General features: G+C 40.4%; 2 protein-coding genes and 1 long non-coding RNA gene across 3 annotated transcripts in view; 1 reads left to right on the top strand and 2 right to left on the bottom strand.

The window, feature by feature from the left end:
* Positions 1-320: 320 nt before the first annotated feature.
* On the bottom strand, positions 321-3866 carry csf3a (colony stimulating factor 3 (granulocyte) a). The gene is made up of 5 exons (XM_028028393.1): positions 3515-3866; positions 2923-3092; positions 1754-1855; positions 1501-1641; positions 321-1395 (listed from the first exon to the last, which is right to left on the bottom strand). The coding sequence occupies exons 1-5, from the start codon at positions 3528-3530 to the stop codon at positions 1204-1206; spliced, it is 621 nt and encodes a 206-aa protein (XP_027884194.1). The 5' UTR covers positions 3531-3866; the 3' UTR covers positions 321-1203.
* An 811-nt stretch (positions 3867-4677) lies between these two features.
* The window catches only part of LOC114150347 (uncharacterized), a 29204-nt gene continuing 8461 nt past the window's right edge, over positions 4678-25420 (top strand). The window contains exons 1-2 of the long non-coding RNA XR_003596725.1: positions 4678-4925; positions 5655-6619. This is a non-coding gene — a long non-coding RNA (uncharacterized LOC114150347). The remainder of the gene's footprint in view (positions 4926-5654; positions 6620-25420) is intronic.
* On the bottom strand, positions 17022-25191 carry lrrc3ca (leucine rich repeat containing 3Ca). The gene is made up of 2 exons (XM_028026700.1): positions 24480-25191; positions 17022-20730 (listed from the first exon to the last, which is right to left on the bottom strand). The coding sequence occupies exon 2, from the start codon at positions 20646-20648 to the stop codon at positions 19854-19856; it is 795 nt and encodes a 264-aa protein (XP_027882501.1). The 5' UTR covers positions 20649-20730; positions 24480-25191; the 3' UTR covers positions 17022-19853.

Here is a 25420-nt window from a genome sequence, read left to right as displayed (position 1 = left end):
GACGTTTTTATTTTTGACCAGATCACATTTGTTTAAACAGTTTCGCCTGTTCTTGTGGTCACTTTGTGCCTTAGTCAGACTGATGACACTGTGAGGTTTTTCACATGACATGCTGAGGGAGTCATCGTCCTGGTGACAGTTGGTCATCTGCCACTGGCGACACACCTGCAGGAACTCTGTCTGACGTGACGCCGGAGCCGCCGTTTCACTTTTAGTTGCACTTCTGTGTCCTTTGCTGGAATTTCGGAAACAAATTCACCAGCTAGACAGCACGTGTCAGCAGGTTTCACTGCACCATCATTATGAAAATGGAACAGTTGTATTTTCAAGAAAAACAGTTTTATTTTTGTATTGGGATGTAGGAAAATAACAACATATTAGATTTTAAATAGCAATACAAAAATAGTTTCTTTTTAAATGTTACACCATCTATAATCGTCGTTAAAGCTGTAGTTCATAACTTTTACAAAAAATGTGTTTTTCCATATTTATTAAAACTGTCAAAATGTTGTGACATTATTTTATGAGACAAGTAATCTGAAAAAATTGAGGTCCTCCATCTCCTCCTAGTGCTAATATTGCATCGCTCCGGGTCAAAATCAGCCAATCAGAGCCAGGAGGTGGGGCTTAGCGCTGTAAATCAACCTCCTTACTGTTACAGAAAAACTGTTAATCCACTGTCATCAGTGGCTATGCTAAATAGCATTAGCATTCATGGCATTCTATGTTGTGGAGAACCAGGTGTAGCGTAGCAAAGTGCAATCAGGAGGAGCTGGGCACGAGAATGATTGACAGCGCTGAGACCCTCCTCGCTCTGATTGGTTGTTTCTGAGTGGTGAATTTCTGCATTTGGTATTGGGAGAAGCTGTATTTTTTTTTTTCAAAGGTTGTGTTTTATACTGTCATGACATAATGATAATTTTAACAAATATGTTAAAAAAAACATTTTTTTAAAAGGTTACATACTGCTGCTTAAATATGTTCCCACAACTCACTAATATGTGTGTTAATAGCTGGTCATATGTCTGACGAGTGCAAAGGTTTTTCAAAAAAATAGATTTCCTAAATAAATACAATCTGTCTCTAGAAATAAATATATAAATAAAAATAGATTTAACAAATAAATAGCAGATCAATAAATATAACAAAACCGGCAACGTAGGTTTTCAGCTCAGGCCGAAAGAAGAATACAACGATCTTTGGTCAGCTCTGGTTGTCGTCGTCGGCGCTGCGGTCCAGACTCCTGAGGCAACGCTCCACGTCCCGGCTGAACGCCTGCAGCTGGACCAGGGTCAGGTGAGCCGCCACCTTGACCTCAAATTCCCCCGGGAGGCGCAGTTCCACTGAGCCCGACGTGGGGGGCGCTGCAGTGTGCGATTGGTTCATTTTCTGCATCTGTGAAATGTATCAGGAAGTTGTGATTGCAAGATGTGATACGAAGCGGGGGTTTTGTTTGTTTTTTTCTTTTAGCTGCGATACAAACTTCAAAAATAAATTTACCTTAGCAATCTGGTTTTTTAGATCTCTGACATCGGACATCAACGCAACCACTTTGCCTTTCTCTGCTAGTCGAGGGGCGATGGAGCTCAGTAACCCTTGGTGCAGCTGCAGCCCATCATGCATCACTCTCAAAACGGTTTCCTAATACAGAACGAGGGGAGCAACCTGAGTATGTCTTTTTTTTTTCTTTAATAAATATATATATTTATGATTACATTAAAAAAAAAGTTTTCTACGAATGGAAGACGCTTACCAGAGTGAAGTTTTCTGAAACCACTACAGGAGCCGGGGGGAAGCCAATGTTGGTGGCCATGGTTGAAAACCTGCCGATGTCTGAAGAATCCAACTTTAGAGTCTGTGATGAAGAAATTATATGTAGATTGAGAATGTTAAATAGATACGCTTAGATTCTCTGTTGAAGTTGTTTTGATTCAGCATTAAGCCACAAACAAACTCAAACGTCTACAATATTTTCATAATTATGAAAAAATTATTTGCAATAACCACAAAGTACTGTTCACCTATTTCGTAAGATAAACTGTACTTATATTTATTTCAAGTATCATGTAAAGTACTAATGTTAAATTTTATTTTTACCTATGCTTAATGGTAATTTTTTATTTGATATTAAAGCATAAAGCTTTAATGTAGAGTAAACATAGCTTCACAGCAAATAAAGGTCGTAAGACTTTGTATTTTCTGAAAAATTCGCCAACATCAATTTTCTCTCTGATGCTTTCTGAACAGCAGCTTCACTAGTCTGATTGTTTAAAGTCAGAAATCTAAGAATCATAATTCAAAAGCTACTTGTTCATTTGAACACTTTATGCCCCATGTGTCTGTACTGGAGTCATGTTTTAAAACAACAAAATTGATGACTTATTTTTTTTCATTTATTAAACACTTTCCTCAATGTAAAATAAAAACCAATCAAGCTCAAGAATTTTTAAACAAATATTAATGTGATGAAGGGCTTTGGGCCCCCCAAATTATATTCTGCTCTGGGCCCTGTGTGACTTTCGGTCGCCTCTGGCAAAGTATGTTACTTTTTGTTAATTTGTGAAAAAAAAAAAGTTGTTTTAAAAGAACCAGCATGTAAAGAGAAAACCGAGAATACTCCTTCTTGTGGATTTATTCTTGTAATCTCTGAGAGAAAGTGACGGGCACTGAAATGTTAACCGCGCTTCTAAATAGTGCATTTTAAGTTCCAGAATGGTTCCGTCTGCAGCCCAGAAAACAATAAACACATTTCAGACGGACCGAACAACAGAGCCTCATTTCTCCTGACTGAACCCTTCAGCTCAGAGCGTTATTCATTGTTTTGTGTTGTTCCTTACAATGACGCAGCAGTATTGCCCGCATATATTCAGCCGAAACGCAAAAAAAAAAACAACAACAACGTGCCAGGTTGCAGCGCCTCACCTCTGTGTGAACGCAGGAGCTGTGCGTGTCGGCTATGGAGTCCAGGATCTTGTGCGTCAAGCTGCGGCTCCTCTGCAGGATCTCCTGGAACTGCGGATCCTCAACAAGTGCGCTGGCGCTCTCCCGCAGAGGCGCGCTGCGGGCGGCGGAGGCCATGAAGCAGGCGAAGACTGCGGGGAGGAAACGGCCGAATAGTTAAGAAGAAGAAGAAGACGCAGAACAACCGTCTTTACAGACAGAACAAAGCCCGTCTCTGTCAGCTCCTGTGTCCTGCAGAACTGAGCCCGAACCCTCACCCAATCCCCCCCCTCCTCAGCCTTCCTCTCTCCGCCAATAAACACAAGAGGCTGCAAGAGTTTTATAAGACTCTCTGCAACATGAAACCCGAGGCAAAAAACCAAAACTGGACACGTCTATCTGAGCCCATGTGAAGGAGTGTTTCTATTTAAGATTAAACGGTCCGGTACCAGCCGGAGCGGATCCCTCCCGCCCCCAGTGCCCGGGTCAGAGCTGTCTGTGTGGGAGCTCTCTCCAGAGATGAGCAGCAAAGGAGGGGAAGCAGCAGTTTTACAACGATTTCCTCACTACTCACCAATCAGGACATGCATGGCCTCAGCTGGGTCAGGTTTCACAAGTATTGACCTGAAAATGAGCACTATTACTGATTTACTCTACCCTTATTGACATATTTATAGAAACACCCAGAGGGGGTGGAGGGGTTTCCATCATCATCATCCTCTTCATCATCTTATCTCACAATCCATGACACAAATTCCGTTGAAATGTACAAATGACTGTTTTCTTTTTTTCTGAAATGATGGCCCAAATACAACTTGTGACTAATTAGAAATTGGCTGATTTTTGTTGTTGTGATGGGATTATAACATGTATAATTGATGTAAATCTGAAAGTTGGGGTAGAACCGGAACCAATAAGGTACTAACTGGTGAACTAGTTTGTCTTCCTTTTCTTACAGTTAATGGGAATTCATTTATTTGCTTCATGGACAAAATAACGATTCGTTGCCAGTAAAAACCTATAATCTTAGCTTGGATTTAATTTTTATTTGTTTTATTCTATTTTTTTTTCTAAACTAAAACTAAGAGAATGCGTCATGACAATCTTCTGAGACAATGAAGCATCTCTGAACAAAAAAAAAAAAAAAAAATCTCAAACTCAACATGTTTTGTAATGAATTCAGTGGGATGGTTAGGTTCACCACCTGTCCAGGCCGTTCCCCGCCTCTCGCCCAGAACGTTAGCTGGAGATGGGCACCAGCACCTTCTGACCCCACGAGGGTCAAAGGTGTTAGAAAATGGATGGATGGATGGATAGACTACAGCCCATCACTGTACAGTATATATACTTGTGTACTGTATTGTACTGGTGTACTTGCATTTAAATGTACTTCAATTGTAAAGTACATTTAAAGTACTTTACATTTACTTTAAATGTAAAGTACTTTACTATTCAAATGTACATTTAAGTAAAATGTACTTTACTCAAGAAAAGAACATTTTTACCTTACTTGAGTTTGTACTGTATGAGGAACTTATGACTTTCACTCCACTACATTTAAAATAAATGCGGTACGTTTGACTCTACATCTCCAGTTGGCTTGTCGTTTCTCGTTCCTTTCGGCGTTTTTACTCCGCTGTTGCTGTTTTTCTTTACTGAAGTGAAATGGATGCACGTCATGGTCTTTGCAAGAACAGGAACCAATCACAGCTGCCGCTCACACCTGGGATTTGGAGTGAGGTCACCTTGGTTAAGTGTCTCGAGCTGACATCCCGCGCGCGCGCGCGTTATTCAGCAATGGAAACTGTTGGAGAAACAAAAGCGGAGAAGCCAATGCAGCCATAGCCGTGTCTGTCTGAGCTCGACGTTTGAATTTTCGGGACTAAATAAGGATTGTTCGTATCAAATGTCTTCTGTGTTTAACATAAACAAGCTATATTCCTGTATTTAAGAACTCGCCTTACAACCCGACAAAGCACACTGAGGTAAGTGCTTTTTTTTTCTTCCAATTTTCAAAAATCGTAAAATGAAGTTTTTTAAACTGAGGTTTAAGTGGTTGCAGTTAAATACCATGACTAATTATTGAAATACAACCGACAATTAATGTTCTAAGCTTGGTGACACAAGTTTGAGCGAAAATATGGCGCAATTTGAGCGCCAAAATGACAAACGTTGCGCACCCACAGGTGGCTGCATTGTCGCAGCACAGGAAGCTAGATCCATTCTGAGGTCAGATAGTGACCCAATTGAGAGGCTGACATCGGTAACAGCGGCCGGTGTTCTGCTGTTTCCTGCTGAGAATTTCTCTGAGACATATTTTACAATGGTCATTAAATTACCATATATATTATTAAACTGTGAATCCTTTCACTCATTGTAAAATTAACAAATGCTCTTGTATTATAAAAAAAAATATTTGCAACAGTAACTTTTAAGTTGACTATAATAAGAAATAAAAGAATATGAATATAGTTGCTGATTACTTGTAAAGAAGGTAACATGTTAAATGAATTGTGATATTATTTGAAGTTATTTCCCCCAGCCATACTCTACAAAATATGGTCAAATTGCATTATTTTATTAAAGGTGAGAAGTAATAAAACTTTTTATTGCAATTTTGTTATTTACCTAGTTGTCTACCGCCATCATTGTGTGTTGTACTTTTGATGCCATTTGAGTTAGCTCTCTTTAACCAAAGTTCTGTGTTTTTTTAGAGGAAGTGTACAAGGCAGCTGGAGAAATGTAATGAATTGACTACAGCAACCTGCAAGAGAAAATCTGAAGGTTTTCTCACAAACCTCACACAGACGAAACGGTGCAAGTCTCTCACAAGAGTGTCAACAAGGCAGTTCTGAACTTCATAGTTCATGGTCTCCAGCCGTTCTCTCTTGTTGAGCAGCCAGCGTTTCAGAGCCTTATCCGAGATCTGCAGCCGAACTGCTCCATCATGTCTTGAACCACTGCGCGGCTCCAGCTTGATAAAGCCACATTAGCAATGAGGAAGGTGCCATACATAGCCACAACGACTGATTGCTGGACTGCGAGGAGGAGGAGTTTCATTGGCATCACAGCTCATTGGCTGGATCTAAGCAGCTTCTCTTGGTCTTGTATGCATGCAGTTAAAGGGCACTCACACGTTTGACGTCTTGGCAAGCACTTGAATGACGTACACTGTTAATATGCAATCTGTGAGAATATAGCCAGAACCACAATTGATCAAACTTCGTTAAAGCCGTCTGAGTGCTTGGAGGAGACGAAAACAACAACGTTACTGGTGAGGAGAAGATCCAACACAAGATTGTCAGGATGAGGAAGTAGAATTCATCCAAGTTGGCATCATGATGACTGAAGATGATGGTCTCAAATATCAGCTTCTGAAGCATCTTTATTGTGCTTGCCATTTGTTCAATTTGGTGGATACAAAAAACGCGAACAAGGCAGAGGCCTTGAAGAAATCGTCGAGGTCGGCCTTTTCCAAATGTCAGGCTCTCTGGAACAAGACTGTGAGGTCTACTGTTGCTGAAGAAGTGGTTGAAGAACATTGTAAACTGCAGCTGGTGCAACCTAACATGACAAGGTGAAACTCCTTTTACTTGGCTGTAGAGCGGATCCTGAGAATCCTCAAAGAGCAAGGAGAGGGAGCGGTGAGAGCTGTCTGTGCTGCACTTGATGTTCCAGTGTAAGTAGTCAATATTTGGTGTTTTACTATTCACACAAAGGGTGCAATCACACCAGGCCTGTTTAATCTGCCTTAATTGAACTGGAGTTGGTTTGCCTAGAAAGTCTGGTTTGTTTTGAGAGGTGTGAATGCGTAATCAAACTCTAATGCAGACCAAAAAGGCGAACAGTGGTCCGGTTAAAAACTTAGATCTTGGTTCTATTAAAGTGAACTCCTGTATGGTTCAAATGCAAAAGTGGATGCAAGTGTACCAGAGATAGCTCCAAAAGCAGAAAGTGGATTATAGTGCAGGGCATTCTGGGTAAATACAACCAAAACAAACATGCAAGTCTTGCACTAGTGACAAAAATTGCTTGTCGTCTTTTACCAAAGACAAAAAAGAAATCCTACAACCGCTAAAATCTGACACTTTTCCAATATTTGTTTACATTTTGTGAAGAAGGAAGTTGTACTCATCTCTTCTTCTGAAGTTTTTGTGTTGCTTCCTTCAGGAGTTCTTGCAATAGCGCCTCCACAGGTGAGGGAGGGAAGAGGTTTTTCAACTAGTTTGGAGCGTTTGACTCAGTGCAGTGTGAAAGACAACCCCACCAGCTGAAAAAATGTAACAAATGTTGCAATTTTAGTTCCCAATCAAATTGAGTCTACCGGACTATCAGGTGTGAAAACACCCTAGCACTTAATACTTAATAATTACCTAATGCTGCGCCTATTGAAATTATTCCAAGTAAATCTTAGAATTGGTCAGATACCCTGTGGAAAAGAAATTCCGATGGGATGGCTGCTCCCTACAGTCAACGCTCTCATCTCCAAGCTTGACAAAACCAGAGCGTCGCTGAAATTATGCAAGCCACTGGTCGATGCCCTGCAAGATGGAGTGAAGAAACAATTTGGGGAAATGATATCCGACCCGGACCTGGTCACTGAAACCATTTTGCATTTGAGATTTAAGAAATCCTGGACTGCAGATGAAGAGGATGTAAAACTGGGCAGGAAAATGTCAGTCATTAAATCTTGCCCCATCATGTTCCGATTTTGACTTTTTTTGTTTTAGTTAAATGAATCAGAAATCTTATGTAGACACAGAAGACTTGAGAAATCCAGGTCGTTCTTTCCTTAAAAGTCAATTGGACAAATGACTTAGAGCATGTTATTAAGAGTTTTATAGAAAATGCAATGATTGTTTTATTTAGGTCTCAGTTGCATCAAGGAGCATCTTCCTGAACACAAGACTCCTCTGCAGCCAACAAATCCCTCAAGCGGTTCTGATCAAGCAGATTTTTTCTCCAACATGAAGCACGTACACACCCAGGAAACAACCAAACAACTTGATGCATACCTGCCTGTGCATCAAGTTGCATACCGAGACCTTAACATACCGGGTAAGACCTTAAGGTATGTTAAGGTCTTACCCGGCTGTATGCACCCTGTTGCTCAACACTGACAGCTTTTCTTTTGAGTGACCCCCATCATAAGCAACTTGTACACTATTATTTTTTTATACACAATCCTTTGGAAGATATTCATACGCGTCGCACTTTGACCTCACGTCACGACAAATACATGCAGCACTTTTGCAGACCACCAGTGGTTTGGTCATTGCAGTTTGAGAAAGACTGATCTAGATTAATCTGTGCAGAGCGTTCACTGTGTAGTAAGTGTCTACGTTAATATTGACCATACTTATAGCTACTGGTGTTTTTTCTTTTGTTTGGTGGAGTGGGGATTATATAAGGTTAAAAAAATGATGAAAATAGCTTATGGTTTTTTTTATTGCACTTTTATGTCGAAGTTCTACAGATGGCATAGACTTTTTGTTGTACAGGATCAGGTGGTTTGAACAAGTTACAAGGTTCTGCAAAAGCACTTGGAAAACATTACAACAGTTTACTGATACGAGTAAAAATCATTAAACTTTTCAATAATATTCTATTATATATAATTATAGAATATTATGATTAATGTTGTAATAATTTATTGTTTGTCTAATAGTCTCCTAATATGGTCCTAAAAACACTTTCCATTTCCAAGAACAGGAACTTAAGCAAATCTCTCTAGTAAATTCCGTCTTTACCGTTGGTGATTCAGCTGAGCTAGTAGTTTATGAATGAGCTTGTCTAACTGAATGAAATCCCAAGCAGCATAACAAAGAAGCCTGGAGGAAGCGGGCATTTTCTCTGACGACGGGAGAGTGAAATTGAAAGTCAGTCCCATTTATGTGGGATTTTCTTTTCTTAATATGCTTTGTGTTTTCCTGGACTGACCAACATTTGCACTCGGCTTTGTTGGTTACCTCTTGTTTGAACCGGGAAAAGGTGAAGTGTGACGTACAAGTGTTGTGTGTGGAGCTATGAATATGTGGGACAAAGTTTTAACTAATTCATGCATCTAAGGAGGCAACTTGAGGCTGCTGCTCTGATTCACTCATGAATAAAATCCACTTACCTGCATGATGGACAGAGAAAATAAAAATGCAGGTACACAACGTTAATCTCTGCTGACTCCCTGCCTGCAGCAGGTTCTGATGTGGGACTAACAACAAGAGTCATTAGAGCAGAAACATCCATCCATTATCTATAACCTATAGCTACCTATCTTCAAAGGGTCATCGTGGGCTGATGTCATTGAGGCAGCGTACGTCCTGGAAAGGTCATCAGTTCAACACTGTTGACCTGTCCAGGATATTAAGCTGTCACAACCTAGAGACAGTTTTAACAAATATGTAAAAAAAAACCCATTTTGTTTTACATATAAAAAACATATTACAGCTTTAACAGTCTGAAACTCACTTGCTCACAGATAGGTGAGTTTCAGACTCACTTGTCTCTGCCACCTTGACAAGCTCTTTAGTTGCAACTGTTCCATGCAGAAAGTTGATATAGTTAGAACTAAATGTTTCTCAGCTTATTGTGAGCTCACCCTCTAGTATGTCACTGTTTAGTGGTGCTCAGTTCAAGTTCAAAGAGCAGGACCTTTAAGTTTAATGTTGTGCATGCAGTTTAATTCCACTCATTAAGGCTCTCTTCTGAATGCAGTTGTAGGCCACTTTGGGTTTCGTAATCTGTTTACATGTAACTGCTTCAAGTATACACACAATGCAGAGGAGAGATGAGAAACTGTCTATGAGAACTTTCTAACATCAGCTGCTAAGAAAGTAGCTCTGAATTAGAGTTTTAGTTTTGTAACCATATTATACTGTCAGAAGCAAATCAAAGGAATTTTATTAAGACTCCAGGAAATGTCATGTCATGGAAAACTGATACATAATATCACTAAAAGCAGCAGATAAATAAAAAGGTTACATTTCATTAATGCAGATCTCCACTGGGTATGATTCAGGGAGCACACCAGACTTTAGATATCAACATAAGGACACGATGGGAGCGCCCTCTGGTGGTGGTAATATTCTTGACAACCTTTAGATCTACAATGCAAAAGTTTCAGTCTCTCTCTCTTTCTCTCGCTCGCTCTCTCAGATTCTCTCTTGAAATGTAGTTTTATGTTTGTATTGTAGTTTCTCAATTCTACTTCAAAAAAGATTTTGTTTCCATTTGCTCTCAAATGATTTTTTTTGCACTTTGTTTATTTAGGATAAAGCCCCACAAATCATGTTAATTTCCATCCATCCATTTTCTAACATGCTTATCCCTAGTGGGGTTATGAGGGGAGCTGATGTCTATCTCCAGCAGTCAACGGGTGAGAGGTGGGTCACCCTGGACAGGTCACCAGTTCATGGCAAATCATGTAAATATGTTTCAAATCTTCTTTTTTTTTCTTTTTTCAACTTAAAGTTGTTGGTTTTTTTTAGCAAACTTTATGGCCCCAATCTAGCTCCACAGAAAGGGGCTGCGTATTTACGTCATATCGGTTTGACGCAATAATTTTCAGTATCTCACCCCTCCAGTATTGGAGCAGAGACATCGATAACTGGCCCGACTGGAGCTGGACACCCACGGATTGGAGAAACGTTTCAAAGATTCAGATTACTTCACTATATGTTGCTGCATGATTCCTTGTGGATTTAGTGCGGTGCATCTGTGGCCTCTGAATATACTAAAACATTGCAGTGAGTTTATTTTGAGGCTAAGCACAGCTGGACACGTCTTGGCTCTCTCTTCAAGCAGTTGATCTATTCACCAGTCAGTAAAGCTCCCTAAAACAAAGCTGGCCCTATTTTATTTTTACCTCCTGAATCTTCAGAATGTGTAGCTTTTTGTTTTTCTCCATTTCTTTTCTTTCTCTATTCTTATGCTATATTGCAAAGGAAGCCAACGATAAGAATGTTTTTGGAATGTAATTGGCCATCTAATGTCAGTTTTCTGACTTTTGAATGTGCTTGACATTAATCTACAGTCACTGCTGTTCAGACACCATAATGTGTTAAAACACACTTGAAATAAGTCGGATGCATTAGCATTCAGGTGAGAACTTCTCTGCCTTCAATTCACAATCATGTGCTAAAACATTGTTGCCACTGTTATGCCTGCATACAAATGCAGACATATTTATTCACTCTGTGTTGGAAGACATGTGAAAAGCCTTGAAATGAATCCGTCTTTTAGAGCTGTAGATAAATGTTAAACAGGAACATTTGGAAAAGATCCAACCTTGGATTTCAGTAGTGGGGGAAATCCCAGATTGAGAAATAACAGTTTTTAACAAAGTCAATAATTACACAACTAGTTGCTACTTCTTAAAATTCCTTGAAGCACAATTTGTACTTGAACTCTAAATTAGAAATCCATGAGTCAGAGGTTAGTTTCTTTCAGCCACTAGGCTTGAGGAAAAGACCCACTGTAGACTTACTGTATGTTGTATGTGAAAAAATTAAAGTCATAATCAGTATCATGATCTTTCAAAAAAATTGAATGAAGGTTGAATTCTTTCAATTCAAATTTAGTTATTTACTAGATTTGCACCAATCTGACAGATAATCATCAGATAATCTGTGAAAAGATCCATCTTCTGCACTTCCTGTCTGAGCTACTTTTGCTGTCTGAAGAAATGCACCGCTCACGACCAAAAACAACCAATCAGAGCCAGGAGGAGGGGCTTAGTGCTGTTAATCACTCTCAGGTATGCGCTCCTAAATGTGATAATGGTGGAGAAACAACTTGCCCTTAATGATAAAACGCTTTTTTGCTGTCATTGGTGGGAGGCATACACAGGAATGATTGACAGCGCTAAGACCTAATGCTAACACTGGTAGGAAGCAGAGGAGCTGGATTTTTTTTCACAGATTATCTATGTCATATAATACTGTCACAACATAGTGACAGTTTCAACGAATAAATAAAAACATATATTTTTTTGTTATAAAAGTTACATACTGCAGCTTTAACCAGACACAAAATCATTGGGCCTGTGGGCAACTTCGCATGAGATATGCTTCCTTACTGTGGATGCCAATGATTTTTTCTGAATCTGCATAAAGGTTGCTCCGAGTTTAGCCACCGCTCTGTAAAATTTGCAAGGCAACACCAGATCACCGACTTTGACATACTTGGATCAGATCCAGAGAGTTTCGTGTTTACGCTGGATGCCTGACACCATTGATCCTACAACACTTTTTTTTCTTCTTCTCTGCGACTGACGTTACTAAGCATGTGATTTCATGTGAAGTGAAAGCAACACTGTGATTACGTTGGAAAACGATGTTTCACTGGAGCCGGCCCAGTCAGGAGATAATGTGTGGAAACTGTGGAAACGGAGCCAGACAGCTCGTCCTCAGGACGGATGTGTAGACATGAAAGGATGTTGCTCAGGAAATGATTTCACAGCAGACAGCATGACAGTGATAAGACGTAAATTTTCCATGAGAGCCTCTATAGCTACTCACTTTGGCACGACTTTTACACAACATAGCTTTTGTCCTTAATGTGGGTTTACAAACAGTCTTGTGCAAATGTTTTAGACCATATCAAAGAACTTCCAAAGGAGCAAGACTTTCTTTTGATAAAATTGTTTATGCTTTCTGGAAACATTTCAAGTTTTTCCTGAACTTCAGCTGCTCTTTTACTTAGTTTCAGTTCATGTCCTTGTACCTGACTATTGCAATACATTGTGCAGCGTGTATAAAATAAGCAGGCAAATGGAGGCCAACTATAAACACCAGTAGAACAGTATTTTAAGATGGTGTATTAGGGCCATTGTAGATAAAAAAGGAGTACATTTTCGCCAAAAAACTAAAAAATGTTGAGATTAGTCTTACAAATTTTCTAGAAAAAACAAGAAAAGTTCTGAATTTGATAAGTCAAAAATTTGCTAGAAAAAACTCAGAAATTTTGTGATTATTGTCATAAATTGTTGATTTTCAAAATTCAACAATGTCAGCTTTTTGGAATATCTGAGATTTTGTCTCAAAAAATGTTCAGACTTTTGGGTGGAACTTTAATCAAGTAAAAGTAACTTCACTGGATGAAGAAAAAAACTTGTTTTAGCCAAAAATAAACCAAACGCATACCTGCAGCTTTTGTTAAAGTTGAAAGATATTGAGTTGGAATTTTTTTTGTCTGATTTTGCTGTTTTGCAATTATCCTATTTAGATCAATTATTTACATGTTGGTTACATGTAGTCAAATTAAGTTCATCAAACTTAATTTAATTAATTTTGTTTAACATGACAAGTTAATAATGTAATATGTTTACTTGGATAAACTTAATTTGAGTACTTGTAATAAATCAACTTTTTAAAAAAAAAAGTTGGATCACCTTTCTTTTTTCAGTGTATTTTTAGCAAATGGGTTCATATTTAAGCCTCTCACATAGGGGGAGCTGTAAAACATAAAATGAACATATGCAACGATTTATGTTTCTTTAACATAACTGGTGACAGAACTTGCCCAAAGCAGGTGGATGCAAGGGAATTGAATGCTCCAATCTTTAGATTTAAAAAAAAAAAAATTCATCTTTTATCGCTTCACTTTTTCTCTAAAAGATGCCACTTCTCAGGCGGCCCATCGGATCCTTGCCTCAAGAGATTTCAGACCCAGAAAGGACTTCAGCTGCAACTGAACTCCGAGCCGGCCTGCGCTCTGTGGGATTGGATGAGTCACCTTATCCCCCACTTTGTGTCCCATTACCCAGCAGTTGTAATGCTCACACCAGTGTAACGTGTCCCAGGTTGCAGATGGGGCAAGCCGAGCTGCCTTGAAATTTAAATTAACCTCAGCAACATTGATGTGTGTGTCGGAGAACACAGGCGTCGGGTTACCTCCACCCTCGCTCCCGCCATGCAAACACACCTGTCGTACATACGGCCGAACAAAAGAAGGAACACACTCGAATCGGCCGGGAGAAATACTGACACGCACGTCTGCTAATAGTTTTCGGTTTGTCCGTTCTTGTGGCGAGTGGCTTTCCTTTAGGAGCGGCTGCTTTCAAAACCACCGCCAGAGTGTGTTAACAAGAGCAGGGGTGTGTGCTCATGCGTGTGTGTTAGTGTGTGTGTGTGTGGCAGGAAATGTCAGGGAGAGAGGCTTACCATCTATTTTTTAGTACTGTTGAGCCTCCTGCTCGTCACGGGAGACTGCTTCAGGGCTTCCTTGAGATCAATATCATTTTCTGCACAACCAACTCCACAAATCAGAACATAGGAGCTGATTAAATGGGGCGTGGGTGAGAAAACATATGGCATATTCAAAAAACAGCCAGCATATCAATTAATAATTATCTGCACGTGTCTCCCTGTACATATGTGGGTTCTCTTTGGGTACTCCAGCTCTCTCCCTCCCACCTCCCACAGTCCAAAAACAGCTGCGATTCCATTACAAATGTGCACAACACTTTGTTAATGTCAGAAATACAAAATTTTGCAATTGCAGTGTTTCCATTAAATAAGAAATACAATTAAGATTACACCTGAATAAGTTTAAGTCACTAAAAATAACATGCCGCGCCATCATCCTGTTCTGTTACTTCTTTGTCTTTTCCATCAGTAGTAACATCCGGTTGTTGATCACATGACTCAAAAAAGTGCTTTGTGGTTTTGTGAAATAAAATAATTTTGATACAGTCGAAAAATTACCTTATCTTAGCAGAAATCTTTTTCATTAAAAATGTAAGCTGTTTTTTTTTCTTTTTTTAAAAATTGACATGTTTCCATTAAACGAATTTATTTTTGGAATTCCAATTTGCACTATTATATGATCAATGGAAACACAGCTTGATTACTGTAAATTGTTCCTATAAGGTTCTTAAGGCATAAGTTAATATGTTGCTGTAAAGGACTCTACTTCTCTCTCAGAGTCAGAGACAGAGTCTAACTTTGCTTTTCTAAAACACTTTAAGTTTTTTATTGTTGGAAGGAGCCAGTGGCCCATTTTGCCACCAAGTCAGTATTGATGTTCCCATCATATTTGAAAAAAGTTATTAAAAAAGTCTTATTAATTATAAGAAACACTAAATAGGCGCTGTAATTACAGTCTTTCCCCGTTGCTCTAGTTTCTTTTTATTGTGATGATTTTGTGAGGGCACTAAATGGCTGTTTATGTGGCCCTGAAGACTCAAGAGGGCCACACAATAAAGCTGCGCAAATATTATTTTATCAGTCAAATCAAATCTGTTTTTATTTCTGTAGTGCCAAATGACATAAATGGGGAAATATGTCCAATATTATTACATTTTAAGAACTACTCACTGAATACATAGAAAGGTATAGAATAACATAATATTTTAATAGGTTATTCGTATGTTCTGCCATAAACAGCCCTTTGAGGACCTTCATGATCTTGATGTGGCCCGAAATGAACATGAGTTTGAGCCTTAAAGGGCTCTTTTTGCTGTTTTGTCACGCTTGAATGTTTTAGATCATCGAACAAATTTCCTGCTTAATTTTAATTTTATTGAGATATTTTCTAATTTACTTGTGTTTGTGCTGCTGTAGTACTTTTAATTTGTCCCCACTGGGTTCAGTAAAGGAATATCTTTGTCTTATCTTAAAAAGACAGCATGTTTCTGTCTGGAGTTGTTGTTGCAGTGAACACTACAAATGAATCCAAACCCTGAACAATCATCATTCTCTTAACAACCCAGTTGTTTCTACCATATTTTCATATTACATTAGCGCATTATATTATACTTAATTAAATATTCTTTTTTTTTTTACAGTCCTCGATAGTTGCTATTTTAAAAATGTTGTTGTGCTTTCTTGCACAGTGACAGTAAAGGAATTTCCACTGTAAATCTCTGTCTGGCTGATGGGTTAGACAGCCAGGTGGAGAGATGTTGGAGTAGGGGATAAGATCCGTGACCACTGTGATTGACAGAAGAAATGGTTTGAACTTCCTCCACGTCTCTCCTTCAATAGACCAATGTATTATTCCCAACTCCTTTGCGAGACTCTTGTTTCACATTTCCCTCTCGGTTAGCTCGACTCCTACATTAACCTACGTCAGATGTCATTGAATGGTATAAAATCACTAGAAGTCTAAAGTGTATCCATATTTCCAGTGAAATGATTTTGAAGTGGTACTGCATTTACACAACTACATGATGTCCTGTGCTGGTAATGAACATTAAAGAACCAAAACGAGAGCCTAAAATGACTCCTCAGGAAACTCCCCAGCAGCTCAAGGGCATTTGGAAAGTGCTTCACCCAACGAATGTAAGTCAGACAGCAGAGAGGCGCTGATCCCGTGTGGCACTATCCTCTCATTTCTCCCAAGAAGTAGGTCACAGAAGATGATGGGTGCAGTCCCGGCCTTTCTGCACAAGTTATTTTTTTGTGATATTCATGAATAACTTATTGGTCTCGCTCTGCTCTGGAGGCATTAGTGAGTCGAACACAAGGAAAACCCTTGTTGACAAACCTTTTCCCACATCTCGGACATCGGATTTCATTATTCAGCACCACATCAGGCTGTTTTCCGCTGGAGAAAGAGCCGATGAGTACATCTCGGGGTTTAGGCCGTAATGGATTCAATTATGCCTCCCTTTCAAATGCATTTCCCTGTTTTTGCAGTCTTGGTCTGGTATTGACTGTTTCATCAGTAGGAGCTCAAATGCATTTGTGCGTGTTGCTCTTTGCCATATGCTCCGGCGAAATGGAAAGTTCACTTCCCTGCTGCCTCCTTTAATGGACTGACCGGCCACGACCTCTTAAATGTTATTTATAAAGCACACGGGAGTGACTGCATTATAGATAATTCATAGAGACACCCTGGCTGCTTAATAAGGATGTTAGATGGAAAGAAAACAGCAGCTGGGGTAATCTAGTTAAGAGGACCAAAAGCTTCCAGTTTTACAACCACAAAATAACAAACCCGCCAAGTCCTGCATGACGTAGAAAATACATGTGACAAAGACATGCTGACAACACAAATAACCTAAAAAAAATATAGTAATTACATTTTCTCTCATCATTTGTAAAGTGTTATCACCTGTGCCAAAAATAATGCACTTTGCAATCATTTAGAATTTTTATTTCAGCCTCCACTGTCTGACATAGTGAGGTCTGAGCCCCCCAAATTGTAATCACAGATCCAAATAAGATGGTCATTAGTGAGTCCTTCATGTTCCTGTAATTACTTCGAGTGACAGCCATTTTCTAATCTCAATATAAAAACTGTCCTTGTTTAGATTTCTGTTCTCACATTTCTTGCACCATTTGAATATTTACTTGTCAGCCCAATGTAATTTGACATCTTGATAATTAAGTGGGATGTCTGAAGCATTTTCTATGCCATCCATCTGGTTTAAATGAAAAATTAAATATAAATCACAGAAGTAAATTTTTATATAAGTAAGATTGACTGCCTTGGAAAAAGTATTTTTAGCCCTAAACCTTTTCGCGCTTCTTCTCCACATTGCAGTCACAAACTTCCACACTTGCATAGGAATTTAAAACTGATTGACCAACACAAAGTACTGCATGACTGTAAAGGAGAAGGACAGTTTTAACATGTTTTCATACATAAAAATCAGAAAAGTGTGGTTTGCATTTGTAATTAGCCTCACTGAGTCAATTAGAGCCATTTTTTATACCTGCTAGTCATTTGGGGTTTATCTCTCTAAACTCATCTAGAAACTGATTTTTTTTTCTTTTGCAAAATAGCTAAAGCTCAGCCAGGTTGGGTAGATTATCTGATCTGACTATCCTTCCCATAGATTCTTAGTTGGATTTACATCTATGCTTTGATAGAGCCATTCTAACAGATGAATACACTTGGATCTAAACTATTCCATTGTGACTGAATGTTTAGCGTTGTTTCCCTGTTGGAAGGTGAACTTTCGCTCCAGTCTCAAGTCTTTTGCTGCCTCAAAATCTTTCCTCCTGGATTGTCCTGTATTTAACTGCAGCCATCTTCCCTTGTAGCCTCCTTCAGTAATGAAGGGGTCTACGCATCATGTGGCATGTCTGAAAATAATTGCCACATGATGCTGCCACCATTATGTCTGACAATGGGGATGGTGTATTCACACTCCTCCACTTCTCCCCCCCATTCCCTGCTGACCTCTCCCCCCTACACACACACCCACACACACACACACACACACACACACACAGAGTTTTGGATGTAGTTAAGTGTTGGTCACATCCAACGAGACCTTCTTCCACATTTGCCCACAGCCCTCCAGACACCCATCCATGGTGGCAAGCTGGAAATGAAACCTTTTAGCAATGGTTTTCTTAATGCTACTCTTCTACAAAGGCCAGATATGTAAAACTGAAAACTTCTTGTCCCATTAAACGGATTATTCTTCTTGAGCTGTGAATGTCTGCGGCTTCTAGAGTTACAGTTGGGCTGTTAGCTACTTCTTGTCAATTTATGTAGTTGGCTATGTCTTGTTCAATTAGCAGTTGTGTCATTCCATCTGTCCGTCTGTCCGTCCATCATCTTACATACTCATCCCTAGTAGGGTCAGGAGGGGTACTGGTGCCCATCTCCAGCGGTCAATGGGCGAGAGGCGGGGTTCACCCCAGGCAGGTCGTCAGTCCATCACAGTCCATTTCAGATAATGGATTAAAAATGTACAAAGCTTGGGATATCATTTTAGAACTTAGATTTACTGCAGAAAAATTAGTTGAACACATATGTACACCTACCCTGGTACAATCCACCCCCTTGTTCTACTCCTTGCTTCGTCCAAAGGGTCTGGACCTACAGCTATTGTGAAATGACTGCTTCCTAGAGGGGTGGACTCTCTTTTAAGTTTGACCTGATTTTATCCAAAGACTAACGTTTGGACATGATACATTTCCAGTAAGCTTTGAAAGTTACTGGAAATTATTTTCGTTGTAAACTACCGTCCCCCAAGGATTCCAAGGGAGAAGTGCCGAGCTGAACAACATATTTGCCAGCAATAAAATGTCTCAAACATTCCTCTTGCTCCAATTTTAATTTCTCAATATTTGGAAGCATGGCCAATGCGGACTGAATGTCTTTGTTCACATCCTCCGTCATTGCCAAACTACAATCCTATTTAGGCAGACTGCAATTCTAAAACAGCACAGAAACTCAACGCCATTGTTCACAACTCTTCCTTTTCGCTGATTGGCCCAGTTGAAAATCAACTAGAGAAATGAACTCAGAGAAATTCCAGATGATGCAGTGAAGTGAGATGAGAATCAAGTGGAATTGCATAGGAAGGCAGTTGTCATTGTGGTTAATGTGCACCACACAAAACACATATTTCATGTTCATTTCACAGTTATGCTTTATCTTGTGTTGAGCTAGGAACATACACCAACGTTTGCAGTTGTAACAAAATGTGTTAAAGTTCCAAACGTTTGATTAACTGCTCTGAAGCAGTGTGTCTTTATTGTTTTCAATAAGACAAACTCACAGAACATCATATTAACTTGAAAATGCCGTTTTTACTTGTATTAGATGGGTCTATAATATTAGGACTCTGCTGAGAAACATATTACGCAGAGCATGATAATAGCACTGTCAGACCATTGATATTGCTAACTGTGTCTTGACCACTGTAGAGGAGCATTGAGATACATGCACCACTGGATAAAACCCATTTGTATCCCATTTCTGGAGTTCACTGCTTTTACTTGCTTAGTGTACAGACAAGGCCATCAACTCAGCCAACAAAAAGTTCTAATGGCCTCCAGAAAGATTAATTATTTATCCGGACTACATTACATCCACCTCAGTCTGTCTGTGTACGAAAATGTTTTATTTCCTCTCTTCAACAGCAAGGAAATCCTTGAGATTCCCTATTATTGTCTAGATACATGCCACACCTGCTTGTGGTGATTTAGGATTTTAGGTTCTGTTTGTGACTACACCACAGTGCTGATGGTGGAGGACTCCTCTGACTTGCCCTGCCTGCTGGGCAACGATTTGAGATACTCCAAGTGTCTGCGGGCATCCTCCTGATTTGCACGGACATAGTAGACCAGGTAGGAAATGACCATGGTGAACCAGCCAAACATAACAACCAGCATAGCTACATCTGTAGTCCTCTTCATCACCACACACAGGTCTATATCCGGTTCCAACAGGAACGCAAGTCCTTGAACTCCTATTTCCTCTGGATCAGACGTCTGGCACACTATACCCGTCAGCGAGGCTGGCTCCAGGTCCACACGGGGCAATGCCATCTGCAAATTGCAGTCGCAAAGCCACGGGTTGTTCGTCAGGTTGGCGCGAGCTCGAAGGCCCTCAAAGGCGTCAGGGTTAAAGTTCACCAACTTGTTTGAAGACAGATCCAGGAACTGCAGGGAGGAGCCGAGTCCTCTGAATGCTCCAGGCTCCAGCTGGCTTATCTCGTTGTGCGACAGGTCCAGTTCTACTAAGTGGGTCAAACCAGCAAACGCATTCGTTGGAACTGCGGATAGAAGATTGAAGTCAAGGTAGACACGTTGCGTGTCGTTGGGGATGTCCTCTGGGATCTCCGTGAGCTGCAGATTGCTGCAACGCATCGTCTTGCCTCCACTCTCCGTCTCAGAGCAGTAGCACCTCTTGGAGCAAGTGGTGGCAGCATGATGGAAGCAGAAGGCCATCAAGACCAAGCTGTGCAACAGCAAACACATGACCACCGAGTAACGCAGCAGCCAGACTGCAGCCAGGTGCATGGTGGGCAACGGGCATGCTCCAGGGAAGACCGCAGGAGTTCAGGGTGGAAGTCCACATCAACCTCCCCTGGTGCTGACGAACCTACAGCGGGAAAAGCAACAGATGGTCAGAAGCGAAGGAGAGAGAGGTCTACGTTTTGAACAACAAAAAATGGAAAAATATAAAATGCAAGTGATTAGCACCATTCTTCAAACAGAGTTGTCATCTATTGGTGGTACAGCCTTTTATCTAATTGCAGTGTGGAGGCAGCAGGAAAGCTGCATGCTCAAAAAACAGGATCAAACACAGGCTTTAACTCTGCACAATAAACAAGCACAAAAAAGTGGATGATGTTGCTCTGTCTCTTTTATAATTGACGGACCTGCAGCGCGAGGCTATTTCGGTCCCCGGGCCCTTGCATTAACATACTGATCTAACACCATGTGAAACAAAATGTTACAAGCTGAACCTGATCTAAATCTGGCCGGATTGTCAGAGTTAACAGTTTACCACTCTGCTTATTGCTAGAATGTCCTTCTTTGGATTGTTTGAGCAAGTCACTAAAAGGCGCAGTTGCTCAGAAGTGCAAGTAACACAAAGCTTGTCCATCTGTCCTCTAAATTACAGTTTATTTTCTGTACCTCTGCTATTGAAAATAGCAGGCCCTACCCACCCTAACACACTTCATTAATACCTGATCAGGACTACTGCCTATACTGTTACTAATCCTCCTAAAGAAAAGTCTCTCAGTGAGTGTAGCATCACCGTTGGCCATGCAATCCTTTTGTTGAGGTAAATGCTAACATCGTAAACAGCAACGAGGCCAACAAACCTGACAGTGTGATCAGTGTGATCTTTGTGCTCGGACAAAATGAAAAAAAAAAAACAAACAAAAAAACAAAACGTAATTCAATCACGCTTGTTAATTTCTTCTAAATGCCAAGAGACTGGGTAAGATCTGCTTACCGAGATAACAAAATGAAATGGACCTCTATGTACCTTGAAGTATCGCATGACACGGGTGGGTTGAGGACAGTGCTGCTTCTGTGTGATTGCTGGAAAAACAGCTAAGCAGTCGTATCTTCGTTTGGAAAACAGGAGAAATGTTTTGATCCAAAAAGCCAATGGAATTTCACTTTTCCGTGCAAAAGTATCCATACACTTTTTTTTTTTTTACATTTTGTCCTGGACTGACTTTAAGATTTTATAAAATAGTTTAAGTAAGTAGTTCACAGTTAAACAAAAGGAACTATAGTTTGTTTACCTAGAAAGCTTGGTTCATTTGGGGAGATGCGAATTAAACTTTGATGTGGACCAAAAAAGTTAACTGGTCTGTCTGAAAACCGAGGTCTCTGATTGGTTGAAGTAAACTCTTGGTGCGGTTCAAATGCTATGCAGACTGGAGACCACTCAACAAACAATAAGTAAACTACTGTATAGCGCAGGGCATTCTGGGTAAATACTACTAAAATAAATGCTAGGGTCTAGTGCTAGCAGGAGAAATGGCTTGTAGACAAATGAGATGTCCTACAACCACTAAAATCTGATACCATTCCATTTTTGTTTACATTTCGTGAAGAAGGAAGTTGCGCTTGGTGTCTTCTTCAGAGGTTTTCATGTTGTTTCTTTCAGTGGTCCTTGGTGCAGCGTCACCACAGGCAAGGGGGCAAAAAGGGCAGGTTTTCCAAAGAGTTTGTTTTCACACAGTGCAGTGTGAAAGAGAGCCACACCAACTGAAAATGTAACAAATGTTGCAATTTTGATTTGATCCCCAATCGACCCTAGTCTATTAGACGATCAGGTATGAAAACACCTTAAATTTCTTCTTTTCTGCCTGTCCACACATGGCATCTTTATGCTGGATTTCCAGCTGTACATTTAATCAAATGAAGCTTAATCTGCAGCTTCAGTTGGTGCAAGTTAAACATCTCAAAGGGAAGCTGGATCATCTCTGCAATCAGCAGATTGTTTCTCATTGGTTACCAACGGATGAGGAATCTAAATTGAAACTGAGTACAGAAAGCCCCACAAGTGTGCTCTTTTTGCATCTTAACCTAAAAGCTTGCACAGTAAGAACCCCACTTGTGCTTGGTCTACATCCCCAGAATAGAAAAGTTGCCTTCTAAAATAGATTCAGAGTACTGCCGAGAGATCAGTTAGACACTTTTATGATCTGTAATAATTCATCAGTGCGTGGCATGTCGGTCTTTCAATCTTTGACAGAAATCTCAACCTGCCAGTGAAAATTACAACTTCAAACAGACAAATTAAAAAACCCCAGATGTGCTGTCAGTGATTTAAAAGCATGGAGAATCCTAAATGTTAGCTCATTTAAATTAGATTTCTTTTATCTGCTCTTTGTCCATAGCAGTAAAGTTAACAAGGAAGATAAATATGCAAATTATGCACTACTTTATGTTGGTCTATTCCATAAAATCCTTATTAATAACACTGGTGTTTGTGTTTGCAGTGCATAAAGCAGCTATTTTTTTACAGCACTGTATCCCTGCACCTTCCTCAAGGCCAAGATAAGACACTTTCAAATGTTTAATCGCATGGAGAAAAAAAAAGACAACAGCATGCAAGTACATTTGACACTAGGCCTTTGCAAAAGGGTGCATTTTTCCCTTCCTGTTTGCCAGGCTGGTATTTCAGCGAGAGATAATTGGGGAGCAGAAGAGGGCTACCGATGAAGGAGGAAGAGGAGGAGGACGAGGAGGAGGTGAAAACATGTGAACAAGAAGTGAAATTGGACACATGAGGAGCTCAGGCTTGTGGGAGAAAGAATGATATCAAGGGGATTTAAAGCGAGGGGTAAGATTACAGTGACAACACAGAGGACATTGCAAGACACTAATGAGATATGGAGGAAAGGGGCAAATGTTTGGCAGGAGGAAGAGTTAAGTGGTTGAAGATGGAGGCAAGTTCTGGATGAGATCAAGGCGGAAATGGATAGAGTGTAAGGGTGGCACAGCAAACACAATAAGTCAGACGGAGGCTCTGCTGGCGTCTCCCTAAAATTGATGGAGTTTTGCTCTCATTGTTATTTATGCCGCTTTTAATTTACGCAGGAAATGCAACGCTCTGGGAATAAATCCGGCGCTGTCGCAGCAGCCGCAGGTCAGACTCACTTCATAAATCCCCCGCTGTCGGGGCCGCTCTGTAAAAAGCCACCAGCTGCATAAGGGAGCCATTATGGGGGACTCAAACCCAACCATCACAGCAAATGAAATGCAGCAAATATTTATCAAAGCGGTCAGTTTTAATGTATGGATCAGGCATTTTAATGGAATCCATTCACTGCTTGGTTCTGAATTGGATAAAAAGCAATTAGAAAAGGTGGGGGGGGGATGAAAATAAAACAAAATGAAAATAAAACAAATTTACTTTTGAAGTTATGCAACCTGAATTTATGCTCCTTAGCTGATTAATGATGATGACAGGCTTTGCATAGAACTGCTAAAACAACCTTTTGGACTTCATGAATCTACAAGCAGTAAATCGGCTCTTTAATAATAATAATAATAATAATAGTAATAGCTCAAATTTATATAGCGCTTGAAAACAGTGCTTTTAATTTTTAAAAATGAGCTTCGGATAGACTATAAAAAGTAATAATACCGTCAATATAGTGAAGATATTTTAAGACTTAGCAGACACAAAAAAAATCAATAACGTTTAAATGCTTGGTCAAATAAAAAAAAATTAATAGAAAATGTACTCAAAATATTAAAATAAATGTAAGTTCGGTTTAATATTAGTTTCTTCTTTTTGGGGTAAGAACTCATTTTGACGCTAAAAACTCTGCAGTGACACCTTTACGCGTAATGATTGGCATCGCGCGCACTCACGTCGCTGCTCCAGTTTCTGCTCTCCTCTCCATGGCGCGTCTCTGGGTGGATGGAGCGGCTCCCCCGCTGGTCAGCGCCGCGGATCGGTCCGCGCCAACCAGGCGGCTCCGCTCAACCTCTGCACCCGATCCGCTGCGGGAAACCCGCGGACGCGTCTCTGGAAATGGCTCCTGCGCTCCGCGGCTCCTCTCCGCTGACCGAAAACCTTCTCCTCTTTTGTTGTCGTTGTAGTTTATGTTTCCACGCAACCACAAAACCCGGGCAACGTGAACTGACCCCGCGGGGGTTATGCGGTCTCATGGATTCTTAAAAAAAAAAAAAAAAAGTGCACATAAAACCCCCCCGTTTGTTCCCCCTTCCCGGTGAATGCAGAGCGAGTGAAGCGCGCGGGACGCACGGTGCGACTCAAGAGTGAGCGCGCGCACTGAAGGCGCTCCTCTGCAGCTGCAGCTGCAGCTGAACGCGTGCAGAGCAAATTCATGTAAATAGCTTGTTTTGTGATAGTCCAGCTGAACGCGTTCACTCGCTGTGCTGATTGCCGGGACTGAAGGGGGCCTGATGTGCGTCGAGCATCAGGTGCCACTAAGTGAGCGGCCCCTCCCACACACGCTCACTCACACACACACAAAACACGCAGAAATGATCTCATGCGATGCTAGCAGCCCACACTAATCATGTTTGATCTGAAAGCTTGTTGTTTCTAACATGCCAGCCTGGCTGCCAGGTTTGGGGATCCTCGGCCTGCTGCGAGCCGATAAGGAAGCTCAAATCAAATTCACTATAAAAACAGCTATAAGAGAGAGAGAGAGAGAGAGAGTCAGCCGAGCAGCGAGGCCTGAGGTATTAAAGGAATTAAAATCAATAAAGTGGGATACTCCACCCAGGCTCGCCCTGGTGCTGTCAGAGTTTTTTTTATGATTAACTTCTTTTGCTTTCTTTGT

The sequence above is a fragment of the Xiphophorus couchianus genome, chromosome 9 (assembly GCF_001444195.1).
Source record: "Xiphophorus couchianus chromosome 9, X_couchianus-1.0, whole genome shotgun sequence".
Classification (NCBI taxonomy): domain Eukaryota; kingdom Metazoa; phylum Chordata; class Actinopteri; order Cyprinodontiformes; family Poeciliidae; genus Xiphophorus; species Xiphophorus couchianus.
This window is presented reverse-complemented; position numbering and strand designations above follow the sequence as displayed.

Bases quoted from the DNA above. Each gene is read 5' to 3' on its own strand.
- csf3a (XM_028028393.1), bottom strand. The intron at 1,856-2,922 runs GTGAGGCGCTGC...TCTTCATCACAG, and splicing joins GCTCCTGCGTTCACACAGAG to ACTCTAAAGTTGGATTCTTC. The intron at 1,642-1,753 runs GTAAGCGTCTTC...GTTCTGTATTAG, and splicing joins TTTCAGAAAACTTCACTCTG to GAAACCGTTTTGAGAGTGAT.
- lrrc3ca (XM_028026700.1), bottom strand. From the start codon at position 20,648: ATGCACCTGGCTGCAGTCTGGCTGCTGCGTTACTCGGTGGTCATGTGT.